We start from the raw sequence: 27,148 nt of genomic DNA, 5'->3' as shown, positions 1-27,148 counted from the left end.
ATTTCTTTTTTCACTGTATAATTACTGTTGTTTTATTTTTCCCTATTTATTATATTTGGATTGTTATATTTCACCAATAATAACAACAGTAATGATAATGATATAATAATTACAACACACACTCAAACCCCAAGAACACTTATGCAGCATCGGTATTTGAACAGCACAAATTTTGGTAACCTCTATGTTGTGGTCGTAAGAAACAAACCCTTTGTTGCCATCAAGTGGTAGGTTAAGTCAACAGAATAAAAAGTGGAAAAAAATGATTGAGTAGAGCACCCAGAGTGTACACATACCACCCTGGGATGCATTCTGCATAGTGATTGGTGGCAGCTTTTCCTGCAGTTGGTGATATTCAAATTTCAGCCAGAGTAAACCATCAAACACTGCCTTTACAGCACAGCACAGGCCTATTCTGGATGCATGGTAAGAATGCACTGTTAGGGTAGTAAGACTTAGGGTGATAGAAGTCCCTTCCAGATGAAGGACAGGAGGAAAGTACAGTTAAGGTGGCAAGTAAATAAGCCTTAGGACCAGAGAAACCTAGGTCCAAGTCCACCCATGGAAATTGGGTGACTTTGGGCCATGCCACTCTCTGCCAGCCCATCCTACTTCACAGGGTATTGTTGGGGAGAAAAATGGAATGGGAAGTGCTGCTGAAAAAAAAGTGGAATATATAGCTAACAAATAAGTCAAAATGTGGTGCCATTTTGGAGACCTGTTTCCATGGGGTGATTCAAATGAATTATCTTGGACTCAGGTAACCTTATCAAAACTTTGTATACACCTATAAGTTAGCTGGCCAGGATACTGATAAACGGAAGCAGAAATGTTAAATTTCCTATAACATGTCCTTAACTGCTTTTCCAAAGTACCTCCCTTCTTCGGAACAGCTACGTGAATCACAACCCCATTTGGCTTAGCTTTGCAATAAAAACTCACTTCCCAGTTTCTGAGTTGAATCCAAAATAGTTGTCACCGCAATGGTTACATCTCATCCCAGATACAGAAGAATCTTGGCAAACGCACTGGCCAGTGAAAGCGTCACAAATATTGCTGACTGAGCCACTTGGGTGGCACAAACAGGGTAGGCAGCCACTCACGCTATGTGCAGAAATATAAAAACCTAATAAGGAAGAAAACAGTATAAAAATATGCATTCAGTCATAAATTTGTCACAGACTACAAAAGAAACATTAAAGGAATAGGAAAATATCAAGTGAAATTGGAATTAAAAACTACAGGATGCCTTACATCTACTGAGAAGCTGAGAGATATGTTTTCTAATACTTAGTTTTCAATAAAATAAATATTTTTTCCTCATTTAAGCATTGATGGATTTGGAGTGCAATGCAGTATGAGAGTATCTTACGATTTCAGTTTCTGAATCCTCATTTGGCTCAGCCCCATTATCTCCCCAATCCGCATACATTTTTATGCATCATATGCAGACTTTCATACATTTTGAAAGGTAGATTTTGTAGTATATATTCCATATAAAGTATGCCTTTTTAATATTTCTTTTCTAATATGTACATTTTATTACAGATCTCTTCTTCTAACTAGAAGACTTTAGGATGAAAGTTCATGAACATGAGCTTTTCACGTTTGAGCTAACTGAACATATGAGCCAATACGAGTGTTGGTTATGCTATCTTTTCCTTCAATGTATTTTTATGAAAGTGGTTTTTCTGCCTTTGTTGCAACCAAGACTAAATATTGAAATAGGCTGAATGTTATCTTGGTGATTCTAAGACTTTAATAAATCTTAGTTGAGATATTGATGAAATAAGCTGTCACTTGCACACTCATACATTCCATTAAGAATTGTAACAGATGGATTAATGTTAAAGAAAATGAAGGGTGGTTTTGCAATATGTTTTACTTCAATATGTATTTTATTTTTCCCTTTCGTTAAAGAAATATGTGTTCCATATATATGGGATGGATGGTTGGGTGTTCTATGATCTTGAAAAGTTTGAAATACACTGCTTTAAAGCATCTGGAATTGCTATAAACATACCAGTATTTTTAATGTTTAAAAATGGGGGTAAACTATGTCTCTTGGCTATCTTACATTGACTTCTAATATTAGTCAAATCTCCTCCTGACCTAGGGGCTGATCAGGCAATGTAGCCCAATATAAGTGAACATCAAGTTTGTTGCCTCTGTTCATGCATGCTTCTTCTGCCTGATTCATATAAGTAAAGTATTTACAAGGAGTTAGGATAAAATTCACCAGTTCAGTCTTGGAGAGAGAGAGAATCAATGCATTATAAGAAAATCTGAACTATGCAGAAATTTAAACAACTTGGATATATGATTTTATTACCCCCCCCAAAAAAGATGGAAAGATATTGCTTTCTGTAAATGTCGTAGTGCACAGTGACATAGCCAGTATTTCAATTCTACCAACCTCTAAATGAAAACATCCTATATTTCCTTGCACCATCCCTGACAAATCTTCATAAAACCTACAATTTTGGAACATACAATATTAAAATTCAGCTAATAAGTAATATAATCAAGATCGCAATTTACATTGTATATTGTGATATACACCACCCACAATTGTTAAATATTTTAGCAACATTTGATTATGAATGATTATGTGTCATCAAGTCAGTGTTGATCCTTAATAGCCATATAGATAGACCTTGTCCAGGATGATCTGTTCCCAACCTGTCCCTTCAGGTGAACGAAAAGCAAAGACAACAAGCAGCAGCAAGGTGGGTGGACTCAGTTACAATGACAATGGGTTCATCACTGGAAGACCTGAAGGACCAGGTTAGGGAAGGATTATCTATTGTTCACTAAGAATTTAGTGATCAATAGATAATTTGATGGCATGTAATCAATCAATTAATTGTGAAGTCCTTGGGATTTGATTCTGACAAGGAACTACAGAGCACAAATGTAGTACCTCTCTGCACATTTTAAAGTGAGAATTCAGTGGAATTGTAATAACAGTATGGCAAAATACCCTGTAATTTGCTTAATAAAAGATGTGCTTGATTAGGCTTGTCCAGCCAGTTTTGCTAACTTCAGTATGCCCTTTTGACACAATAACCTCTGATTCAAAATAACATATGTTTATATTAGTTCCTTCTCCTGTGAATGGATATATCCAACATGCTTACTGAAGATTTCCTATAACAAAAATTAATAAGGAAGTCAATATTTTACATAGTGTACAGCTTCCAAGATTGGAATGCCCAGAATCTGAGTAGGGATTTACAAAACATGATGTTTTTGTTCATTTGTCTTACCTGGCTTACACTTTTCACACCTCCTTCCATGGCGGTGAGGCTGGCAAATACATTGTCCACTGGTTTGGTCACATGCTGTTCCTGGGACTGTCCCTAAAGAATCACAGTCACAAGCCATGCAGCCAAGAATATTTTGAGTAGTAAGGTTATACATATAGGGCCTGCATTGATTGCACTGAAGAGCTGTGACACCAGATTTGCAAAGACATTGTCCTGTCAATTTGTCACACACTAAAGAGCCATTTACAGAGCCAGACTTATCACAGTTACATGGCGCACAGAATAAGGCATCCTTTTGCCATTCTTTATAATACCCATTTAAGCAGTCATCACACTGTCTTCCACCAAAGTTAGGCTTGCAAATACACTTTCCTGTTCTGGGATCACACACTGTACCAGAAACCGATCCTGCTGTTTGACAACTACAAGGTTTACAGCCAAAAGCATCCATCCAATAAAAGCCATCAATGCAGGTATCACAATGAAATCCTTTAACCCCTTTCTTACAAGTGCACTGTCCAGTGGAAGGATTACAAAAATCGTTCATGGAACCATGGATGTTACATAGACAAGGCTCACACCCATCTTGCTTAATATCCTGGATGAATTTATATCCAAACTTGCACTGATCACACCTGAGACCTAAAAAGAGAAAATTCTTATTAAAAATAATAATTAAATAACATAAATATCTTACATTGCATCTGAAGGAGAACTGAACAACAGGAACTTGTACATCACACTCTAGGAATCCTCAAATGGAAAAACAATGGGGAGAAAGAATAAGACATCTAGGCCAACCCTTACTATTACTTGCCCCATTGACTGAAAGCTCTACAGAAAGTCTGTGAAAAAGCCAACTAGTCTAAATAACCATTCACAGACACAAATCCAGCTGCAAGCTCTAACATATCAGAACAAAACATACCCCATTCATCCATAAAATACAGTGAAATACAAAGGAGAAGGACAAGAGGATAAGCCTAGAGTTGCTACCAGTTACTACCAGAGTTGGGATCACTGATCATTAATTAGCCCATATTACCTGAAATGTATGGAAAGCAACTGTAAATACCATGTGCAGTCATAGAGCACATGCTTTAGAAGCAGAGAGTCTCCATTCATCTCACCTTGCCCACACAGAGCTGCTAAAGTTTACAAAAACAAGCCCCTCTTTCTTTCACCTCTTCTTTGTATCAGTTTCCACTGTAACTTTATTATGTTCTTTTAAAAAACCATGTTTTTGTCTTATGTTTTAAGATATATTTAAAAGAGACAATATACTGTATAATGGCAAAAGTAAGTATCTACAATATTAATCAATAACAAAATAATAAATAGATCATTACAAGTAAATACAGATGCAAAAGGGGATCACTCTTCAAATCACCAAAGGTCTCCTTTTCTTGCCACCAATTTATAACACAGTGGAAGCCAAAAAAAACGTGTTCTTGATATTTCAACACATGCCTTATGATGACCGGGTATTAGAACTATCACTCACAGCCTGACACCTTCTCCCAGTTTACATTCTGAAAGGAGGGGGAACTGAAGAGAGGAGGCTTTGGGAGACATGGGTGGAAGGATGGATCTGGGGAAGCTCAGGTTCTAGTCCTAGGAAAACCTTTTATTAGAGTGATGAATTTATGAATATGTATTTAATGCCAGTAAAATATAAATAACTAGGAATCATTCTGTAGTGACAGGCTAAGAAAATACTCTTAGTCAACCCGAATTGTAATATTAAGGAACCATATTTACAATCTGTTCTAAGTTACTTATAAAATTAATTTGATTCCTTGTTTCAATGTTAATACAGTACCTGTACTGGTCTATATCTTCCCCATGTTTCACCAAGTCATATTATGTCAGATAGATATTTATATAAAGAAAAAACAATCAAAAGAATTCCCAATCAGCAAATGGTGGCAGCAAAACCAATATATCTTCTAGAAATATCCATGAGATAATGGGATTACCCTTTAATTTTAAAGGTAAGAGAAAAAGAAAGAAAGAAAGAAAGAAAGAAAGAAAGAAAGAAAGAAAGAAAGAAAGAAAGAAAGAAAGAAAGAAAGAGAAAAGGACCCCCATAACAGTGCAACATGCTTCTATCATTTTTCTTTTGAAAGTTACAGTTCAAGCGGCTTTGAAGACTCTTTATGCACTTTTTAAAAAATCTTCAGGGAATATATGATCTATTAATTTATAGGTCTAGGAAATAAACTGAGAAATGCTTTCCCACTTTAAAAATAATGTTTTTTATGCTGAATTCTTTATTTTAAAATTAAAAGGAAATTGTTATTGTGCAGGTGGTTGTGCCACATGGTGAATTAAATAAATCAGGAGTTCCCTGTTTTAACAAACATGTTCATCCTTTCAAAAAGTTACATAAGCACACACATTTATACTTAGAACATTGTATGTTGAAAAAACAAATCCCCAAATGGTGGGAAACATATTAGATATGGACAAAAAGTGGAGAACTCCAACAGAAGGCAAGTTCTTTCAGCAGTGATGAATGGCTCACCTAAGGCATATCATTTAATTTCAATAAGGAAAATAAAAAAAGACCACTATTGCTGCAAATTTTAAAAATAACTGTATTGTTAACAAGAATTATGACTCATTTTGAACTATTAAAATTGGTCTACACGGATTCATATCGTATCAGTTTTAAAAATATGCACCGTGCTTATTTGAATATGCCATACATATTCCTGACAGGTAATCTATTCCTAATGATACTGGGAAAGGCCTACAGGGCATCCCATTCAATGTTAACAAGTACAGGGGAGTTAGCATGCTTGGCATTTAATTCACATTCTTCTCCCTTTTTTATTCTAGATAAATGACCTACTTTAATAAAATTATTGGTGCTAATGTATTTTAGCAGTGATAGGATCATTAGTAAGATTTAACAGTTGTGCTAACTCAAACAGCGCATACTCTATAACACTGTAATGCTTAGTTACATTTTCTGTTATCAGGGCTTGTTTAAACTGATACAGTGACAATGGACTCTAAGATCACTTGTGCTGTACAACCAGCGTTTTTTTTTTAAGTACTCACATATTTATTCAAAATAAATACACATATTTCAGGTAGACTCTTTCAATATTTTGTTCAGTAGTAAAAAAGAAGAAGAAGAATGTTCTTCTTACTCTTCTACGGGTAAGCCAGATGGCTTGGTTTATACACAGTTAATGAAAGGATGGAGGTTGATGCCCTATCTAATGGACTGATGGCAGAAAATGCTTTGTAGACAGCTTTCCCAAACAAAAGGTGAAATATAAATCTGATACATAATAGATAAACAATACAATGAGCAAGTAGTTAAGTAAGAACTTTTCAGTGGTGACACTCCAGTGATAGAATGTTTTCCCCAAATATTAGGCAAAGATTTTCTCCAGATCATATATGTATATGCATATGCATATGCGTGTGTGTGCTTTTTTATACATTAAGCATTAATCGTTTTATTAATTTTCAAGGTGACTTTGTAAGTTTCTGACCTTGTTTTGATTATTAGCTTTCTGACATCAAGAATAGGTGCCCGATGCATCTGAAATGCCTTTGTTAGAGTCAACCTCCACCCATGTACAGTTTTGTTCAGCTTGTTCAACGCTCTATATTGAAAGCACTATGATCCTTTATGTAAAATTAAAAAGTATAACAGAACCTCCTAATGTTTATTATAATCCTGTAATAAAATTATAGGGATCTCCATTTCTTGTTTCTTTCCCCTTGTATTCGGCAAATCATCCCTTTATGCAAAATAATGATAACTCAAGCTTGATTTCTTTAACTGTAATTTCTATTTTTAAAAAAATATTTTCCAATTAGAAAAGATGGTCTTAAATACCAAATAGGACAAAACTATGTGAGAAACCTTAAAGATAATATATCTTATAAAGGAAAAACACTGTTAGGGTTTTAGTGATTTTATGGTTAGTTTAACTGCTGTTTTTAAAGTTCAGATGGTTAATAATAAATAAATAAAACACAGTTTTATAGGAAAATATATGTTTAGATTTCCCCTAAATTTTTTAAAAAAAATCTTTAAAATATATTTTTCCACTCTCACCAATGGCTTTCAAAATAAATTACATCTAACAATTTTGTTTAGAATGTTAGGAGATTATATGAAGATTCTACTTTTCTCCCCCAAAATAAAGCTATGTTAAGATTTTTTTCACATTTTTAACCAGTTTATGGCAAAGAAACAAACAACCCCCTTTCCCCCCGCCCCAAAAACAGCTTTTGGCATACTTCAGTCCAGAATAAGCTTTGTCATTTCATTCTGCTGGCTTATATATTAATTGCATAAGTACTTTGAAATAAATAAATGTTTTAAAAACCAAAACCAAAACCCTAATCTTGTATTCAGAAATCTTACAGGTAAACAAAGCTCTCAGAAGATTTAATGTAGACTTCAATATTAGGAAAGACTGTTGATATTTTAATACTCATAACACCAGCATATGCTATATTTTTTCTACAATAAAACATATTCTAATCAAAGGATATTAATAATATGTGTGATTTTTTAAAAAGTGACTTATATGAGAGATGTAGAGTTACCATTCCTCCATCAAAAAACAACACCCCCCCCCCGCATATTATTCCCATATATCAACATTTCAAAGTGCATTATATGCACTTTATATTTTGGGAACTTGATAAATTTTGTCGTTACATAGATATAGCTCCCCTCAAATATGATAGACATAATAAATTGCTATAATCAAATCTAATTTCTGGAAAAATCCTGTGGGAATAGCAAACAAAAAAGCATGTCTTGTTAAAAAAATGATAAATAACCCAGAAGGTTGCAGTTTATTATAACCAACTTGACACTGAATTAAAAAATTAAAGTTACATGTCCCATGATAACAAACCCTAACAGTGCATAGGTTCTATGGAATTCTGTTGACTTTTGCATTTCATAGGAGCACTTAAAAAAATTATAAAGAATGAATGGGAAGGAAGGAAGGAAGGAAGGAAGGAAGGAAGGAAGGAAGGAAGGAAGGAAGGAAGGAAGGAAGGAAGGAAGGATTACAAAAGACCCTACAGTACAAAATATTTTGAGGACAAATCCATCTGCCCTGTGAAAACTGATGTAAAATCTCAGCTAAAAGCTCATTAGATTTGTTACACTATGAAAAAGTGCTGTTCTCCAAAATGAATCTTTCTAGTAAGACTAAGCAAATAATATGTTACATTTTACTACTTGAAAGTGGGCATTGTTGGGATTCCTACAAATCTCTGGTAAATACAGAAAAATCTGAATAGCAGATTATACCTAGCCTAGACTGTAATTTGGTAGGAGTATTCAACAATTATATGCTGCTAAATCAGATTTGCATAAATTCTCATGAAAACTGCATGTGTGATGTGGTTTTCAGTGTTTTTGGCATCAAGTATTTTATGTCTTGAAAAAAACAAAGACATCTGGATGGCACCTACCAATAACATTTTCCTTGCACTTGCACTGGCCTGAAATTTGGTGACAGGCAGTATCTCCATCGACCGTCCCAGAGGCATTACAGCCACAGGGGCTGCAGCCATAAGGGTTGAACTCTTGTAGATTGTAGAACCCTTCCCGGCACCGATTGCATTGTCTGCCAGACACATGTCTTTTGCAATTACAGTTGCCTCCAATCTGAAAAAAAGATATAAAAAGAAAAGTGTGGTCAAATGTTGAGTGCCCTTTTTTTCCCCCTTTGCCTTGTGCATACTCATTAGTGAAATGAGTTGGTTGGTAGGTTATCTTCAGACAGAAACACGAATAAAGCAGATCACTTTGGTTCATGCTCTAGTAGTTATTCACTAAAAAAGAGAATTAGAGGAACAGCAGGAATTCAATACATTCACTTAAAGAAGAGTATGTGCTCTTAGGAGAAAGATGCTTTCATGAACCTTTACCAAACTACTCCACCTATGGACAGTTTACTTATGTGTGATATACAACTTTCAAATGTCCAGGTGCTGATATTTCAGCTACTGTATCCCCCGATTTCTATGCTACTTAATTTGTTAAGATGGTACATGAAAAGAAACCATGCTGTGGTAAGAACATCAGGATAGCTTTTCTGCATCAAACTAAGCCCCATCTTAGTCCAACATTTTGTTTTTCACAGTAATCAACCAGATGCTTCTAGGGTATTCACAAGCAGGAGATAGTTACCATTTCCTACTGCTCTTTCCCTGCAACTGGTATTTGGAGGTAGGCTACCCCACATCCAGAAGAAACACTGAATCTTCAAGACTAATAACCTTCAACAGGCCTATTTCCAATCATTGGATGACCTCTGGTACTAGTATTTTGAACTATGAAGAAATACATGTCCCTATCCACTTCCTTCATGCCATGAATATTTTTATATACCACAAAGCTAAAGAGTCCTACCTCTGTTGCCTTTTTTTCTAAGCTAAAGAGTCTCAGACATTCTTGTAAGAAAACCCCTGGATCACTTTTGCTGCCTTCTCTTGCATTATTTCCAGCTTTATTAAATCTTTTTTTTTTTTCAAATGTGGCAACTGGAATGGTACATGCTATTCCAGATACAGCTGTAACACAGACCAGTAAGGCATTATAATTTTCAGTCCCTTTCCCAATGATCCCTAGCATGAAATTTGTCTTTTTCTTAGTCGCTGCACTCTGAGTTGACATGTTCATTGAGCTATCCATTATGACCCAGGGCCTATATAGATATGAAATGGGGGGGGGGGGAGTGTCCCAATGTACTTATTTTACATTTACTTGAATTGCCTTTGCCATTTGATTGAACATTCACCCATGGTTACAGGTATCCTTCTGAGGTTCTCTGTATCTCTGAATCATCTGGTATTATTGACAAAATTGGTCAGCTATTACTTATCAGTTAGTCAAAATCATTTATGAAGAGGTCAAAAAGCACGAGGCCCAACATGGAACTTTGATGGACTTGTCTTACTTCCTTTCTACTGAGAAAATTTCCCATTTTTTCCTACTCTTTGCTAAACAATCCATAAAGGACACAACCTCTTATCCCATTAGCTCTAAGCTTACTCAGACTTTTTGATGAGAAACATTTGAAAGGCTCATTGAAATTCCAAGTATACAATGTTGGCAGTGCCAGTTGACATTCTCAATAAACTGCAGAAGGTTGATACAGCAGAGTATACCTATATGCTGGTTTTCCTTCATAAAGATTTGTTCTTCTATATATATATATTTTTCTTTGATTATTGTTTCTTCCAGTTTGCTGAAACGGATGATAAACAGACCAGTCTATAATCCTTAAATACCGGTCCTCAAGGACCGAGCCCAATTTGAGGCATATATTACGTATTTTTATTAAGAGGTCAGCAATTCTACATTTGACTTAAGGAACTCTCAGGTGAATGCCACCAGGACCCTGTGATTATAGAAACAGTTCGCAGTATGAGGTTATCATGTTTTGCTGGAAGTCAGGCAGCATAAGGAAGGAAGGAAGGAAGGAAGGAAGGAAGGAAGGAAGGAAGGAAGGAAGGAAGGAAGGGAGGGAGGGAGGGAGGGAGGGAGGGAGGGAGGAAGGAAGGAAGGAAGGAAGGAAGGAAGGAAGGAAGGAAGGAAGGAAGGAAGGAAGGAAGGAAGGAAGGAAGGAAGGAAGGAAGGAAGGAGGGAAGGAGGGAAGGAGGGAAGGAAGGAGGGAAGTTTTATGGAAAAGGATCTTGGAGATAATCTCTTGCAATTCCTTCTGCAGTTCAGGAATCCGCTACAACTTCCCCCCTCACAGTAATCTTTTGGAAATCACCCTCCAACAGAATAGGAAAATCCCATGTAATCAGCCTGGCTCCTGATTGTTTTATTCAGTGACACAGTTTGAAGTGCTGAATGAATAGCTCTTATTCTTCTGACTGCACTTGAGAAGAAAACTGTAATTTGTGTTTGGTCCTGAAGAACAGGCTTTAAAAGTGTTTAATTTGGTTGGGTCATACTGAACCTGAGACTGACACATGCCTTTACCTAAATTCCTATCTGATTTTAAAAGCATAGATTTAAAGTCTAAAATGAAGGACTCACAAAACTATTTACTTGAAATCAAAATACTTTTAGTGGAAATTAATGGGATTTAAAGAGCTCAATTAGGCTGCAATCCTATATAAAAATTTACTAAGCACATTTTTTAAAGATTTACCCAGAACTGCATTCTGTATTATGACAATTTAAAAAAAAATCCATCTGAAATACCTTTCAGAACACAGATGTTAATACAGTGCTTTTATAATGAAAGAAGTATCATTTCCCCTAAACTATAGGTTGTTTTTTTTTTAATCTATAGGGATAAAAACTCATATACTTATTCTCTTCTGAAATTCTGTATCTTCGTTTAGGCTAAATGACATATAACTGGTTCTTTACAGAAAAGCATTGATGAACTGCTCGGAATGGTAAATTATGCAGCGAAAGTGTATTCTGGGCCATTTAAACACACTTTCTTGAAAATTATCCTTGTGACGTGACAATTAATTTTCATGAGCCAGGACCTTATTCCTTATGATTCCATCTTCCATGGGTCAGCCTTGGAAACACTTCCTTCAATAATGCCTTTCTATTTCATGTAATTCATTGCTGCCCATTTTCTCCAGACTTATTAATCTATTTTTAATGCCTCTTAATCATTCTGCTCTATCTTGGTCTTACTGCTACAGTCTATTTATGCCTTATTGAACTGTACAGACCAGCCCATTTTTCCTTATTTTCTTTTTTATATCATCTTTGTGTTTCAACTAATTTCTCAGTCTTGCTAAGCTTCAGTCTTAAAATTAAATAAAAGAAAAAGAAGAAAACCATGAAACTACTTATTATCTTGATTTAGAACAACTTAAAATTAAGCTACTGTCAATGTAGAATAATTGCCAACTGAAACAGCAAATTTCAAAAGTAGCATTGGATTCGTTTTCCATCTCTTCATTCTTAGCACACCCTGTGATTTTCAGTTGTTTCTAGAATTCTAAAGAATTTATCCAGATTTTATGGTCTTGGCCTAACAAGTATCATTATGAGGAACACAAAATCAGGCTCATTACTTAAGGCTAATGTCAGCAGTGTTGCATTTCACATTGCTGGCTTGGGATTTAGGATTGTAAAAGCAATGAGCTCTTCATGGATAGAAGTTATCAAAACTGGCTATATTTTCACAGCTTTTTGAATGATAAAAGGACCCATAAAAGACTGTCCTCACTGAGCAGAAAAACATACATAAAATGAAAGGGAAAAAAACACACACATCAGAATGCTCCCAGGCAAGATATTTCTCATCACTGCCCTGGGGTACCAAAATGTGATAAGGGAAGCAATTTTCAACTATATTTCCATATAGTTTTCTTGCCCTTTGAAAGAGATGGGTTGATTAATACACTATATTGCTTAACTGCAAGTGAAAGCCAACAGTTTAAAATCATTAAAGCATGCTGGCTGGGGAATTCTGGGACTTGACGTCCACACACCTTAAAGTCGCCAAGGTTAAGAAACACTGCCAAAGAGAATCAAGGCAGGGCAGTCTTGAGCTTCTTTCTCAGTCCCTCCTCTCTCTCTTACGGTTAAGTTGGTGTTTATATTACTGCCCTTACATTCCTTCTACAAAAAAATCTTCATATTTCTCTACAGGATGGAATGAAGGTTATAGTTATTATCTTTGTATCTCTAACATATTTCATGAATTCTTGAATACTATTATCCCATGTTCACCTTTGAGAATTTGGCAAATCAAAAATGTTGAAGTACAAAGTAGTAAAAAATTTTCCAAGAACTTGGTGAACCCCCCTCCATTTTTTTTTCCAATCTTGATAATGGGAATTAGTGCCAACAGCAGCCAATTTAAAGGCAACGTGAGGACAAAGCCACTTACTTTACTGCAAAGGCGACTACCATTTTTGGTGCCTGCTGAGTAACACTCACAGGATTTACAAACATCCAGAGCTGAGAGATCTGCATGTACATGCTGATAGAAGAAATCATTACACAACTCACAGTTTCTTCCTGCAAAAAGAAAAGGTTATGCAATGTAGCTTCCAATTCATGAAAATTAGCTGTATAATTCAAAATTAAAGACTATTCCCTTGAGAGAATTATATAATTTTCAGGACGTCCATTTTAATGCACCTTTCATCTCTACCTGCCAATTTAGTGATCCAGAGCATATGAAACAATGAACCTGTTACAAACTGTGTTTTACTCCATTAAACTTCCATCTGTTACATAACATGACACTCCTATGAAGCTAGGCTGTATGATACCTATTCTTTAAAATAGGAAGTTGTTCTTAAACTTCAAACTTTCCAATCTGCTCCTAAGAACAAAAGCCAGGAGTACTGAAAGCTCCAAAAATTATCATGAGTCAGCATGCAAAATGATAATTTCAGCAAGTATATGTTTGTGTTTTATAAATGTTCAGTATGAAACAAAATCAGAATCAAATTGTATGAAATGACAGGACTCTATTGGACTTACACATTTAAAACAATGTTTCTCAACCTTGGCCACTTGAAGATGTGAGGACTTCAACTTCCAGAATTCCCCAGCCAGCATGGGGAGTTGAAGTCCACACATCTTCAAGTGGCCAAGGTTGAGAAACGCTGTTTTAAAATAATTCACAGTATCACAGTCACTTGTGCAACTTCAAGGATCCTTTCACATGAAGAATATTAGGCCAGAACATGTTAGAAACCAACAAATCTGCCTTATTCTGAAAAAGCAGAAGAGTGAGTTTGTTCTGGTAGAATTTGTATTGGTTGGGAGCAGTTGATGTGAGTTACAGATTGCAATCTTTCGCAATAGTACACTGAGATACTGAATTTAGTTTTCAGACCCTGAAAACGTTTGCAAAACCATAGTGCTTATTTTTATATGACACAGAGCTGCAGTACATCCCTAAATTAATCCCTAATCTCATCTAGTTATTCCAATATAATTTAGTTTGGTTCTGTGTTTTTTGAAGACTTGTCATCAGAACTGATACGTCAGAGCAGCAAGGTCCTATTAAAAGAAGATCCTTGGGGAAAATCACAAATATCATAACATGTTGTGCTTTCTCCTTTATTGCAATGGGCATTGCCTTCTTTAAAGTGGCTCCACCTGATTCAAAGCAAATTATGCCAGAAAGCAATGCATATTGTATTATGATGACTTCCCATAGCAGCTCTGTGTGCCTTATTTCCTTGGCAACTGTTCTACTGTGACATGAGTCATATTACAGTTCATTGTTTTTTCCATCTATGATGCTCTAACTGAAAGAATTCTTCAGATTTCAAATAGCCAATTCAGTGCTGGAATTCAATCTGGGATTTTATTTGTGCAAAACATTCATTCTGTGGCCCTTCCCTATAACATGTACTGTATAATATGACAGGTACATCGGTCTTTCAACGTGATCACATACATTATGAATAATGCGCGTACCTAAAACATGTATAGGAGCTAGGGATACAGGCTCCGTCTTATTTTGTACAATGACACTTCCAACAGACTTACCTCTTTCTAGTGCATAATTTTTACTTCTTTCTATAATGCATGGATTTACACAATAAATAATTTCCTTGGGTGGGGGGAGGGGAAAGCATTCACATTAGAGAATTATACATTTTAGATCTCCATCTCAAACTAACGGCACTTTGGAAGAGCCAGCTACGAAACATGCGCATATGCCTGTGCAAATGTATGTGCATTCCATTTGGTTGTGATAATTACCTGAGGTGTTATGCTGACAATTGTCACAGACTCCACCACCACCTCTATAGTATTCATTAGGAAAATAATCCATTGTCCTATTGTAGTGACAGCTTATGGCATGGCCAAAACATTGACAAGGCTTGCAATTATAAGCATGAACTTGATCTCCTGGATGGAAAGGCTTGTCATTGTGCAGTGGCTGACAGCGATCACACTGGAATAAATAGAGAATTAGTCAGATTAAAATAATTTGTTCTCTACAAATTATTCACTGAGTATTGTATTCTTAATCCTGCAATACTGCATCATGGCATTTTGGACTAGACAAATTTTGAATCCATAAACCTGTATAAAACTTTTGTCCTAATTTAAGTATTTCAGATAACAAGAAAACTAGATATTTTTAAAATTTAAACAAGGGCCTTTATTTACTTTATCACAGAACAATATCACAAACATTATGAGACAGAAGTCTTGAAATACTTCAGGGACAAGTGGCCTGACCTTCTATTTCAAGTTTTAGTTATTTGATTAGTTCTGTTATGCATACATCTTCCATAATATTCTATAATATGTTTATGGAAATGTATTCTTGAAAGGAGTTTATCTTATTTGCAATTATCAGCATTTTTCTTATTTGTGGCTCTCAATAGCAGAACTACATTTGGGTGAAACAATCTCAGCCACCAAGCCATCTAAATGCTAAAGCAGAGGAGTACTTGAAAAGTAACTGTGTTTGCCTAGAATTCTGAAACAGATGGAATGCGTTGTAAGATGTCTCACTGCTGCTGTTTGAATATTCAATGTTTGTATAATTATTTTTTTAAATGTTCAGGGCAGATGACTTCCCTGCCTGGCTCTCAGTATCTAGTAATTATTACCACAATAATGCCTCTGTGGTACAACAGTTTCCTTTCCTTTCTTCTCCTTCACACATGCACACAGTTGGAGCCTCAACCTGTGAGTTTCATGGCAAATCATGAGACTCAGTATACAGGATTGTGTATACACATTCTTCTCATGCCCCATAACAGTTTGCTGTCATGACAGAATGCATGTGTACTCTGCACAGATATACATGCAAATGCATGCACACTGAGAGACAAACATCTTAACCACTCACAGACACTGGCTGTCTCCACTGTAATTAAGAAGAGGAAATGTTACTTATTGCAGAAGAGACAGACTATGGTCAGCATACCTACCAAGCAGTTGTTTATTAAGTCAGAAGGAGCACAACCAACCTAGAAATGGGATTGTTCAGGTGGGGATTAAAGTTTCCCTCCCCCAGTCTTGATTAAAATGGCTTTTTCAGTAGACAAACATCAATGTGAAACAGAAATCTCAGTTGTATAACTGTGGAGAAATGCTATTTTCCCCATCCATTACCTTGATAATATTCTTGGAGAGGAGCTTTACCTTTGCTCCCTCCTGACCTCAAGATTAGGTTGTCCAAGTATAGAGATGTATCTGAAACTAAATGTAGCAGTACACAGGATTCTGAAAGCTTCACAGAGAATAACCAAGAATTACCAATCTGTGCTTTAATAGGGTATGCGTGGAACAAATAAGGCAGTAAGAACTTAACTAATAAACCACAACTTCACCGTTCTGTTGGTTTGTAGACACTTGGGAGTGTCATGAGACTAAACTCAGCATTCTCTTCCAACAACTGTTCGGAATTTTGTTTGTTTTAAAAAGTCTCCATATATTTATAGTCCTCACATATATTATAGTCCTCAGTTATTGCAAGTTGGGGGGGAAAAAACAACAACAAGCAGCATCTTGTTTGCACATATAGTTTTGAAAGAATCCAAATTAACTAAGGATCATTGTATGAGATTTATCGAATTGCTATGATTAAATTTAACAGCATTTGGACAGAGTGAACTATTCTAAAAGTCAAAACTACTAGAATTAATTTATGTACACAGGGCTTGAAATTCATATTTAATTCCCCCAGGGCCATGGATCCAGACAGGCATTTTAAATAATACGGAAGGAAGTGTTCCAGTTAGTCATTACGCAGACTGAAGTCAGCTATACAGAATACTAGTATATTTATTTGGTCACTGTACTTTTCACTAGCCTATATAGGAGACTCTTTAATTTCCTGTCACTATTTTAGCTTGCTCATCTTGAGATAACTCTGACAACTTCAATTTTAATTGGCTGTTTGAAATGAAGATCTCATGGATTTTCATCAGCTGTGCAAAGTAAATTGTATTCCTGTGGGATAACAACCAAATTTTTTGCTAATGCAATGGCTCCTTCACAATTCTGTGCTCTAGCAGATTGTCTGGGCATCTGGTCTTTCGATATTCGAGACAGCACCTTGCTATTTCAATAAATACTTTCCACAAATTATTTTAGAAATCTTGGATCTATGGCCTGTGAAATTAAATCAGTTTGCCAAGGATGAGTTCATGGACAAACCCATCACTATCACAAAAATCTTGAAAAAAAAATATTCAAAAATTTTCAGCTGCTATGACCCAGATTGCTTTTCCCCTTTGCTGTATTTCAGAACTGGGTTGGACAATCCATTTAGGGATATTTATTTTCATTCATGCATACTTTTGTTTTGTCAACCAAGTCTAAAGCATTTTGTTTTATTCAGTATCCTTTGGAAAAGATACACCTACATACTGTATTGCCAGAAAGAAAAATTAACTTTTAAAATTAACTTTAAAAGCTTTTACATGAATACAGTATTCTTGCATGAATATAAAGCTCACATTAAATTGTTAGGCTAAGCAGTTTTTGCTATTTTACAAAAAATAGCTAGTTTATTAATAAACAGTTAAATTATGCATGTCACAGTATCTATGGTTATGTAACAGATGTATCAGAAGGTGCAGATATGGAAACAGAAATTAAATAGTCCCATTAATGGTAGCATGGATATAGAAACAATCTGAGCATGCTACTCTGAATTTGGTCTTGGAAGGACTATGTCTGTTATCTGGCGGTTCTGCATACAGCAAGCTGAGGCCATGGCCACAAGACCTTTTGCCTAGCTTCACTGGATGTACCAGTTACAAGTTTTCTTGAAATGTGATGCCTGGGTGATTGTCACTCATGCCTTTATGACCTGATGTTTGGATTACTGTAATGCATTCAGTTTGGGTCTGCCTTTGAAGACTACTCAAAAACTCCAGTTGTAGCAACCTATTTGCTGGTGGGACAGCCATTTCAGCAGGATAATACTACACTGCGTGCACTGTATTGGCTGCCAGTATGTTTCCAGGTACTCTTCAAAATGCTGATAAGACCTATAAAGCCTCTTATAGTTCATATGCTTGGTATCTGCAAGACCATCTTCTCTGAGTAGAGCACAGATTGAGATGTTATGTTGAAGATTCTTCCTAAGGGAGGTCAGGGAGATAGGGATTCAAAAATAAGCCTTTTCACTGTCTGCCCCAGTCTAATGGAACAGTTTGCCCCCCCACACACACACATACATACACACCATGGTCAGGATTGCTCCCTCACTGTTGAGATGGTGTGCTGAGCCTTTGGGACAGGTGCCAATTATTTATGTCTGCTTTTATTTTGTACAATTTAATTTTATTTAATGGATTAGTTTTACTGATCATATTAATCTATATACATTTATGACTTATATATATGCTAAATACCCCCACACAGAGACATACGTTCAGGAACATAGATAAGAAATCATTCAACTCCAAAACCTCAAAAGTATACTACATATTACTAAAACGGTTAGCAAATGGATTGAAATGTGTAAGCTGCAATTTGCAATGAATATAATGTATTTTGTTTTTATTACTGGGACCACAACTGCATGCAAGAAAAGCATTCTTTTTCTTACTATGAAAGAAGGATTATTTAAGCCTTTTAAGTATAGCCACAGTAGATTAAGAGTGATTAGAATTGCAATAGCTGTGGAAATCACCAAAAGAATGACTCCAAACAGAAAATGATAGGGCATTAATTTAGCTTGTTTTCACACAGAATCACAGGTCTCGAAAGAGTACTTGGTGAACTCCAGATCATATTAAATATTTATAATTAACCCCCATAAAGTGCCACTTCACGATACTTGTTCTAATTAAAAAGACAGCATCAACTTGCATTTCTAAAGGACTTACTGTAGAAAACTTCATTTTTGTGATGGACCATCATTCTAGTAACTTTTTACTAGTTAGAAGGATCAAGCTGATTTTTAAAAGTTTTTATCAAGTCTCTCGCAGGCTAATATAAAACACTTCAAGCCAAAAACTTGTAATAACTTCCTTCAATCTTTTCTGCATGTACACCTGCAAGCTTTTCACTCCTTTTTCAAAATCTTTGGTGTAATTATCCTGTTAAATGCCCTCTCACCAATGGAATTGTGTGACCATTATACTGGAATAGTGTGACCAAGTTGCTAAAAGCTGGTCACAATGTGTGACAAAGTCTAAAAATGGAATATGAAATTAGGTTTCCCAAGCTTAAAAAGGTAGATGCTTTTTCTACAAAAATATCACTGTATTGCGTTTTGGCACTTCCAACACATTGGAAAGGTGGCAACTTATGCCTCACCAAAAAGAGGACAAAAAGATTCACAAATCTGAATATATTCTAGTGTACATGTCTATAAATATTTAGAAAGAATTGTTATGATTTAAATAGGACCACAACATGTCTCAAGATGGAGAAGACTATAGTCTGTTGGCTTAAGCCAGTGTTTCTCAACCTTAGCAACTTTGAGATGGGTGGACTTCAACTCCCAAAATTCCCCAGCCAGCCAGTTGAAGTCCACCCATCTCAAAGTTGCTAAGGTTGAGAAACACTGGGTTAAACTGCAGCTGCTGTTGAAGCATGGCTCCAAGGCCCATGGAGGTCTCTCTTCCTATGGTTACTTACTTGAATTGGCCAGTCCTTGGAGTGGGGGGGAAAAACATCCCCTGAAGGCTGATTGTAACAGAGGACTATTCTTTGTCAACCAAAGAAAATAAAACTATTCTATATAACCAAATTATGTAACGCAATGCAACAGGTAATATATATTAAGGACTCCCAGTTTTTGGGCCCACAGATACATGTTTATGAAGTATAGTGTCATAACTACCTTTACCTGAACTAATCTGGCAATCCACCAAATCTGAGAACCACTCCCAAATATAAACAATTGTTATCTTTCTCCCCACCTACCACAAACTGTGCAGGCAATACCTTTGCATAGAGAACTAAGCAGCTCCTCAACTCTGTAAAGTTATGTTGTGTTGTCAATAAACAGCTGGTCACCCAAAGATATAGGACGATTGTCTAGAGACAACAGGATGGTATCCTTGAAGATGGGCTTCCCAAGCATGATTTAAGAGAGAGGCATGGCTGCCCACCAATAATTGTGTGTTGAACTCAAGGACTGACTTCATGTGAACATATGAACTCACCCATGCCTTAGTCACCTCCCATTTGGATTACTGCAATGTGCTCTACATGGGGCTGCCCTTGAAGACCATCCGGATGCTGCTGCAATTGGTCCAGAATGCAGTGGCAAGCACAGTTTTGGATGCCTCATGCTTTACCTGAGTAACACCACTGCTGCATGAGCTGTGCTGGCTTCCAGTTGCTTTTCAGGTACAATTCAAAGTCCTGGTTATCACCTTCAAAGCCCTACATGGCACAGTGTACTTGTTGGACTGCCTCTCCCTGGAGTATCTGCCTGTCCTTCTAGGTTGGATAGGGTGGGTACGCTACATGTCTCCTCCATTAAATGTTGCCATCTGCTGGGACTTCAGAGGCATGCCTTCTCAGTGGCTGCCCCGGTTCTTTGGAACAGCCTCCCATTGGAGATCAGAGGGATCCCTACCCTTTTAGCCTTCTGGAGGGCTGTGTAGACCTGGCTCTTCCCCCAAGCTAAGATGGAGGAATGAGCTGTGAGGACATTTGGTCTGGCACCTGGGTATCTTTGTTTTTAACTAAGGGTATCTTTGTTTTTAACTAAGTTTTATGGATTGTTGTGAGCCACCTAAAGTCATTGTATGAGATAGGTGGCAATATAAGTTCTGTAAATAAATAAATAAGTAAGTAAGTAAGTAAGTAAGTAAGTAAGTAGATGAATAAGACTGTCTTGCCAGTCACATCCCAAGCATGATTTAAGAGAGAGGAGGGGCTGCTCACCAATAGTTATGTGTTGCATTCAAGGATTGAGTTCATGTGAACATATCACCAGAAGACAGCTACATAAAATAGCTGAACAGAAAAACAGGGAAATCACTGGACCCACCAATCAGCCCTATGGTAACTAAAACCACCATCCCAGAGGCCTCTCACAGGTCTCTCATGCTGCTTCTTCAGAAAAATGGGCATTGAGGGCCCCCCAAATACCAAACTTTTTCAGAGTCCCTACCATTCTAGGCCACCTTCACTTAACCTGTCACATTACTTGGTTTTTTAAAATGGAAAGTTATACAGCATAGTGGCTGACCTTTTGTCATCCTAGATTTACTATGGCTACAAAAGTGATTTTTTTTCATTTTTCCTTTCATATTGCATTCATCTTCATGATTATGCTTTCTATTCATCAACAGTACCTTCTATCTTTCAGCCATGAAGCCTTGGCTTCATCTTTGACTCCCTGGTATTGACAGCCACATTCAACCATGTCACTTTTAATAATGAAGTGTTATAAAAGCATGTATCTTCTGCTTCACTTCCTTAGCTAAATCACTAGTTAATAACACAATGTTCACCCTTCCCCTGGGTGGCAGCAACCTTTTATCTAGTTTTGGAATTGTTTCACTTTGGTCTGCTTCTTTATCCAGAACTTCGGAACAAAAATCATTTCATTCTTTTTTATTTATAACATATGCCATAACCCTTAAAATCTTATTTCCATGCTGTGTGATATTTTGAACAAATTCTTTGTTCTCAACTCTGAAACTCTATTTTGTCTTACTGCCTTTCTGACAATTCTACCAGAACCCACTGTATTTAGAATTCGTACTCTTTTAAAGTGCTAACCCTTTGGCTTTGTTGCTTCTTGCAAAATCCTGAGTTCATAAAGCATGAATGAATGAATGAATGAATGAATGAATGAATGAACGAACGAATGAATGATACACTTGTAAATGGGAGAGGTATGTTGAGATGAGGGGAATCCTCCAGTTTTATCTTTGTACCCTCAGCTATTCATTTAGTAATTTGCCTGAAAAGATGCACTCAAAGTGATATAGGAATGGTTAAATTTAAAAAATATAAAATAAAAGTAGTCCTTATATCTTCCGATGTCAAGAAATGAAACATTATCAAGGTATAATTTTGCCATCACATGCCAAAGGGATTGCAATGTAAATCACAAAGCCCTGTTTACTGGTTATTATTTTAATAGGGCATCATAAACTTATTTCATTCTATTTTGGAGTGGGTTTTAAAAGGAGAGTAGATGTAGCTTGCCAACCCTAAACTGAGAGGAAGAAGCAAGGAGGGAAGTATGATATAAAATGAAAAGTCTCTATTAATATATTCATGTGTGCCCTAGGAAAAAACACAGCAGTGCTATTGGGACTTGTACAAACAGAGCACCTAACTGAAATAATTAATTCCCCTGAAACAAGGCAGCAGGGCTTACAATTTTTTTAATGCAAAGGAAGTGATGTATTTCATCCAATCTGTTCTCCTTATAATGGGAGCCATTATATGGCTCCACACCTTTCTATCCATATCTTACACTTTCTTTGAGCTTCTGGCACAATGCAAGGTATGGATATTACCTATGAAGCCCTATATGGCACAGGGACAGGATACTTGCTGGACCACCTGTCTCCAATTGTTTCTGTTCACCCTACCAGAACAGGCAGGGTGGGCATGCTCCCAGTCCCCTTTATTAAAGACTGCCATCCTGTGGGACATAGGAGTCATGCTTTACCTCCCAGTTGACAGCCTTCTTCCAAAATGTCCTTTAGCTTCCAGTATCTTCTAATCAACATTCAACTTGGTGGGTGGGGACCTGGCTAACCCCAAGCAATTATTTATTTATTTATTGTTTGTTTGTTTATTAAATTTATATGCCACCCATCTCCCCCAGAGGGTGGGCAGCTCACAATTAAAATCAAACATCAAAAACAGTAAAAAAAATATAAATATCCACATTAAATTAGCTAAAAAAATCATACTATATAAAAAGACTATATACACTTTTTACACTTTATCTGGGATAATACTTGCTACATTGACCATTCTGAATTAAGAACAATTGGGCAGTGATTATTTAGGTGATTGTTCCTATATAAATTATTCCTATATATAAACTTATAGATGCAAATAAATGAAAAGTAATTATTATTAGGAACTGTGTCTTGCTGCTGTAAGTACTGCACGTGATACATGAGTTAGTATTGGGTGTTGCATGAACAAGGGTTGTGAATAAGGGAGGGGAACCACACCCCCTTTGAAATGTATGAGCTGAAGATGCTCATGAGCTCCAGATACTGCATTAAGATTCCAGCACAGATTGACCATAATAAACTGGGGTAGACAAGATGATTTATATCTTTATAGAGTTTTCACTGCAATGCTACTAAGATTTCAGTGGTGGCTTGCCTACTCTGGCTTTGTGGGATAATAATCCCAAGGCAGGAGTAGTCTTGTGACCTGTCCCTCCCACAGAAAATTTTGTTCACTCAACCACTGCAGGGGCAAGAACCCCACAGTGCAAGAAGGTAGAATGGATGAAGGTTTGAATGACTGTCTTGCTTTGAGGGAATACTTGTCCTTACCCTCTCCTGCACTAATCTATACAAATCTTAGCACACGCCCTCTTTAGAGCAGGAGAACAATAAGAGACATCCTTAGCTGCTCTCCCTAGCAGGGTTCTGCTTTTCTCATAGAGAAAGCAGTTGATGCTAAAGACAACATCTACATTTATTGCTGACTGGAAGCCTCTTATGGATGTTTTGCACGAAACAGAAAAAAAAATGAACTTTTGATTTGTGGTTTTGATGATCAGAAAATATTAGATAATAGAAAAAAGTGAGCTGTTTTTTTTTTAACCATAGAGGAAGAGATAATTTTATAATCATACTTATATTTGCTGCCGAGGAATGCAGGAGCTTCTTCTTTCTATTTCTTTTTTATCTTTTCTTTTTGCACCTTTGTCCTTTTCTTTCAATCTCCTTTTTTCCTTTCTTTCCTTTCTTTCCTTTGTATTAGTTTTTGTTAGTTTTTATCTTCTTTTTAAAACTTTTAATAATATTTATATTAAAAAAAGAGAACGCAATGTGATGAACTGTGGACATCCACGGGCAGTTTGTGCTGGAATTAACTACTGCACAAAAGAGATAAGTGTATGGTAACTTCAAATTACTACCTGTGTAATTGTTGCTATCCCTAATAGACACCTAGATCCTTATAGAGACCAAACACTAATGTTTGTCACTCACATCCAGTTAACATTAATCTTTATACAATTCTCACCCTTCAAATACCCCCTACCCTTTCCATGATAAAAACATTTTCTTTTGGTTAATGGTTTTGAATACCTCTTGAATAAATGCTTCTTTTCTCTTCAATTACAGTAATATTTGGTTAAGCAATTGTGCCTTTACTATCTAAAACATCTTAAATTCCTGCTCTCAGTGCTGAATGGGAAAAGATCTGTGGGGAGGTTTCATGTCTGAAGCTGTATATTCAGACAAATATATATGTTAAACACCAGAGAATGTGTTACTTTCGGTCCACAAGCTTCTTTGAGTCACAGGAATTAACTGAGCACCAATAATTCACTTTCATCTCCCCTGCAATGTATTTTTCACCAAATGCAAAAAAAAAAAGATACAAAACAAAGATTTTAATTACTGGAATGCAGGTTTCCATTTCAAAAACATCAACATTTTCTTAAAAATATTTCCTTATTTTTAAAAAAAGCTGCTTCCTCCTCTGAACCACATTAGCACCAATGCCAGAGATGATACTTTCTATCATCCCCACTTCGTGATCAGCACCTGGAAAGCTTCCTGCTGGTTGTGGAACTCTATGGATTAATGGAATTACTTGAAGTTGCCAGATATTGCAAGAAGCTAAAGGGAATTAAAATCCAGTAAGCACCATTAATTCTCTACCTCACAAGATTTTGAAAATTAGGATTTGAGGTGAAACACATATTTAAATGGAACTTACATTATTGCCTTCAGTGTAGCTTTCCTTGGAGCAGAGACATTTGTATGGACTATGACTTGTGTCACAATGATCAGCATGGCCAAAGCAATTACATCTGTAAAACAATAACGTTTTTGAGAAAAAAGCAAAGCTGGCTAGGAACTCCAGAACTTGCAGTTCCAATGTACCTGGAGAGCAGCATGTTGGATAAGGCTGATATATAATTTGAAAGGGCACCTTCCAGTTATTTTTTTTACATTGTCATGAATGTAACTGTCTGCTTCTGTTAAAGATAACCATCTTAGAAAAGGCTCGATTAAGTATAGGAACTTGATTCAGCATTTATAAATGTCAAATATGTGCTGCTTTCAAAGGGACTAAATTGACAGGACATCTTGCAGACCAACTATTAAGTGATCAAATGCACATTATGTGCTTTCATTATGTATTGTGTAGATGCAAGACCCTAATTATTAGAGTTAACACCTGTGTTTTCAACATTAACCCTTCCATTTGTAATTCCACAAGTTCTTAAACACACTGAGCATTTGCTTTAATTTATTTTTACTGTTTTTGATAAAACTTTCCCTTTTCAAGCTACAAGTTCAAGGAACATGGACTAGAAGTAATACTACTACTACTACTACTACTACTAATAATAATAATAATAATACTAGCAGCTCTGCATTTCCCAAAGGTTCCAAATTCCAAATAAAGCATACAGATAATAATTATATATATGGATATAACTCTACTAATAACACAAATGGAAATATAATGTATTTACTTATAAATTTAAGGCAGTCTTCACAAGATACTATATACTCTAAAATACCATACACAGATATATATATTAAACAACAAATTGTAACAGGAAAAAAACTGACAGTTAAGGATAAAGATAGGCCTTCATCATATAATGAAAAATCCTTAAAATAGATTAAACTATGTGGGTTTCAAGATAAATAGATAATTCAAGCCTTGCTAATGTGGAACAAACTCCAATGAGGTTACTACTGAGATGTCTCCATCTGCATTGCTACCTTGACATACATAGTGGTACACACCATCCATTTGAGTGAATGGGAAAAGCTACTGGAAAGCTAAATGATTACTGCATACTTGCTAACTATACACAGGTCTCTCTTCTACTGTTTTTGTTTCTATAGGTACAGTCCTAATAAAGTTGGTCATGCTTAAGTTCCAAAGAAATTAATTATAAATATATAATTATAAAAATATAATTAATTATATTTATCTGCATCTTTCCATTTGATTTCAGTGGGGTTTAAGAACAACTCATTATGTAGATCACTTGTTGAAACAAGAATATTATTCTTCTGCTGGTCAGTATCCCCAAAATGCCATTTAAAACATGTACCTACACACTATTTCATTTATAGAAGTGAGAACAAAAACTACATTTATTTAACTCACTTACTTGAAAGATAACATCCTAGCTTCTCCAAAATTCAAATAGTTAAAATAATTAAAAGAAATATTACAGTAAAAACCATAATAAAATAAAATAAAATATTACTGTATTCAAATAACAACAGATACATTTTGCTTCCTAAGAAAGTCTGGCTTATTATATTTTCCTCTAAAACATAAATTCCAAAGTGATAAAAAAAAATAGCACATCTTTCACTGGAGACTCAGCCATTACTTAATTTGCATTTTATTTACAGGGTGTAATTATGCCTTCAACAAGACTTGTGACTTAACATATACAATAAAGCTGTCAGTCATAGATAATATAACATTTTTGCTGACAGAAGCCTCATTTTTAAGAAGAAAAACTAGCCAAGACAAAGAGTTTAGTTCATTACTAAGCCATTACAACTGCCGCAGATGAGAGACCATAATAAAAATTGGAAATATGGTAGATCAAAGCTTCTATCATACTTTCAATCAGACATACCTCTCCATATGAATTATCAAATCCAAAATTGAAACATTATTGAGAAATGAAATGTTAAAGATTGACAGGAGACAAGCCATTTTAGATGTGAAACCAGCACTGGAGCAGCATACTATATAAGGCTTCACAGTGCCTCAAATTTGAAGGCAA

General features: G+C 35.9%; 1 protein-coding gene across 1 annotated transcript in view; it reads right to left on the bottom strand.

Moving 5' to 3' along the window:
* USH2A (usherin) overlaps positions 1 to 27,148 on the bottom strand; it is a 484,310-nt gene that overhangs the window by 402,191 nt on the left and 54,971 nt on the right. The window contains 6 exon segments of the mRNA XM_088132494.1: positions 943 to 1,126; positions 3,270 to 3,911; positions 8,736 to 8,931; positions 13,145 to 13,275; positions 14,983 to 15,178; positions 25,096 to 25,189. Of these exon segments, the coding sequence (XP_087988620.1) occupies positions 943 to 1,126; positions 3,270 to 3,911; positions 8,736 to 8,931; positions 13,145 to 13,275; positions 14,983 to 15,178; positions 25,096 to 25,189 (1,443 nt within the window).

Source organism: Python bivittatus, unplaced genomic scaffold, assembly GCF_059951505.1.
Source record: "Python bivittatus isolate LINGU-HERP-01145 unplaced genomic scaffold, Pbiv_v1 ctg000020_np1212, whole genome shotgun sequence".
Taxonomy (NCBI): Eukaryota; Metazoa; Chordata; class Lepidosauria; order Squamata; family Pythonidae; genus Python; species Python bivittatus.
This window is presented reverse-complemented; position numbering and strand designations above follow the sequence as displayed.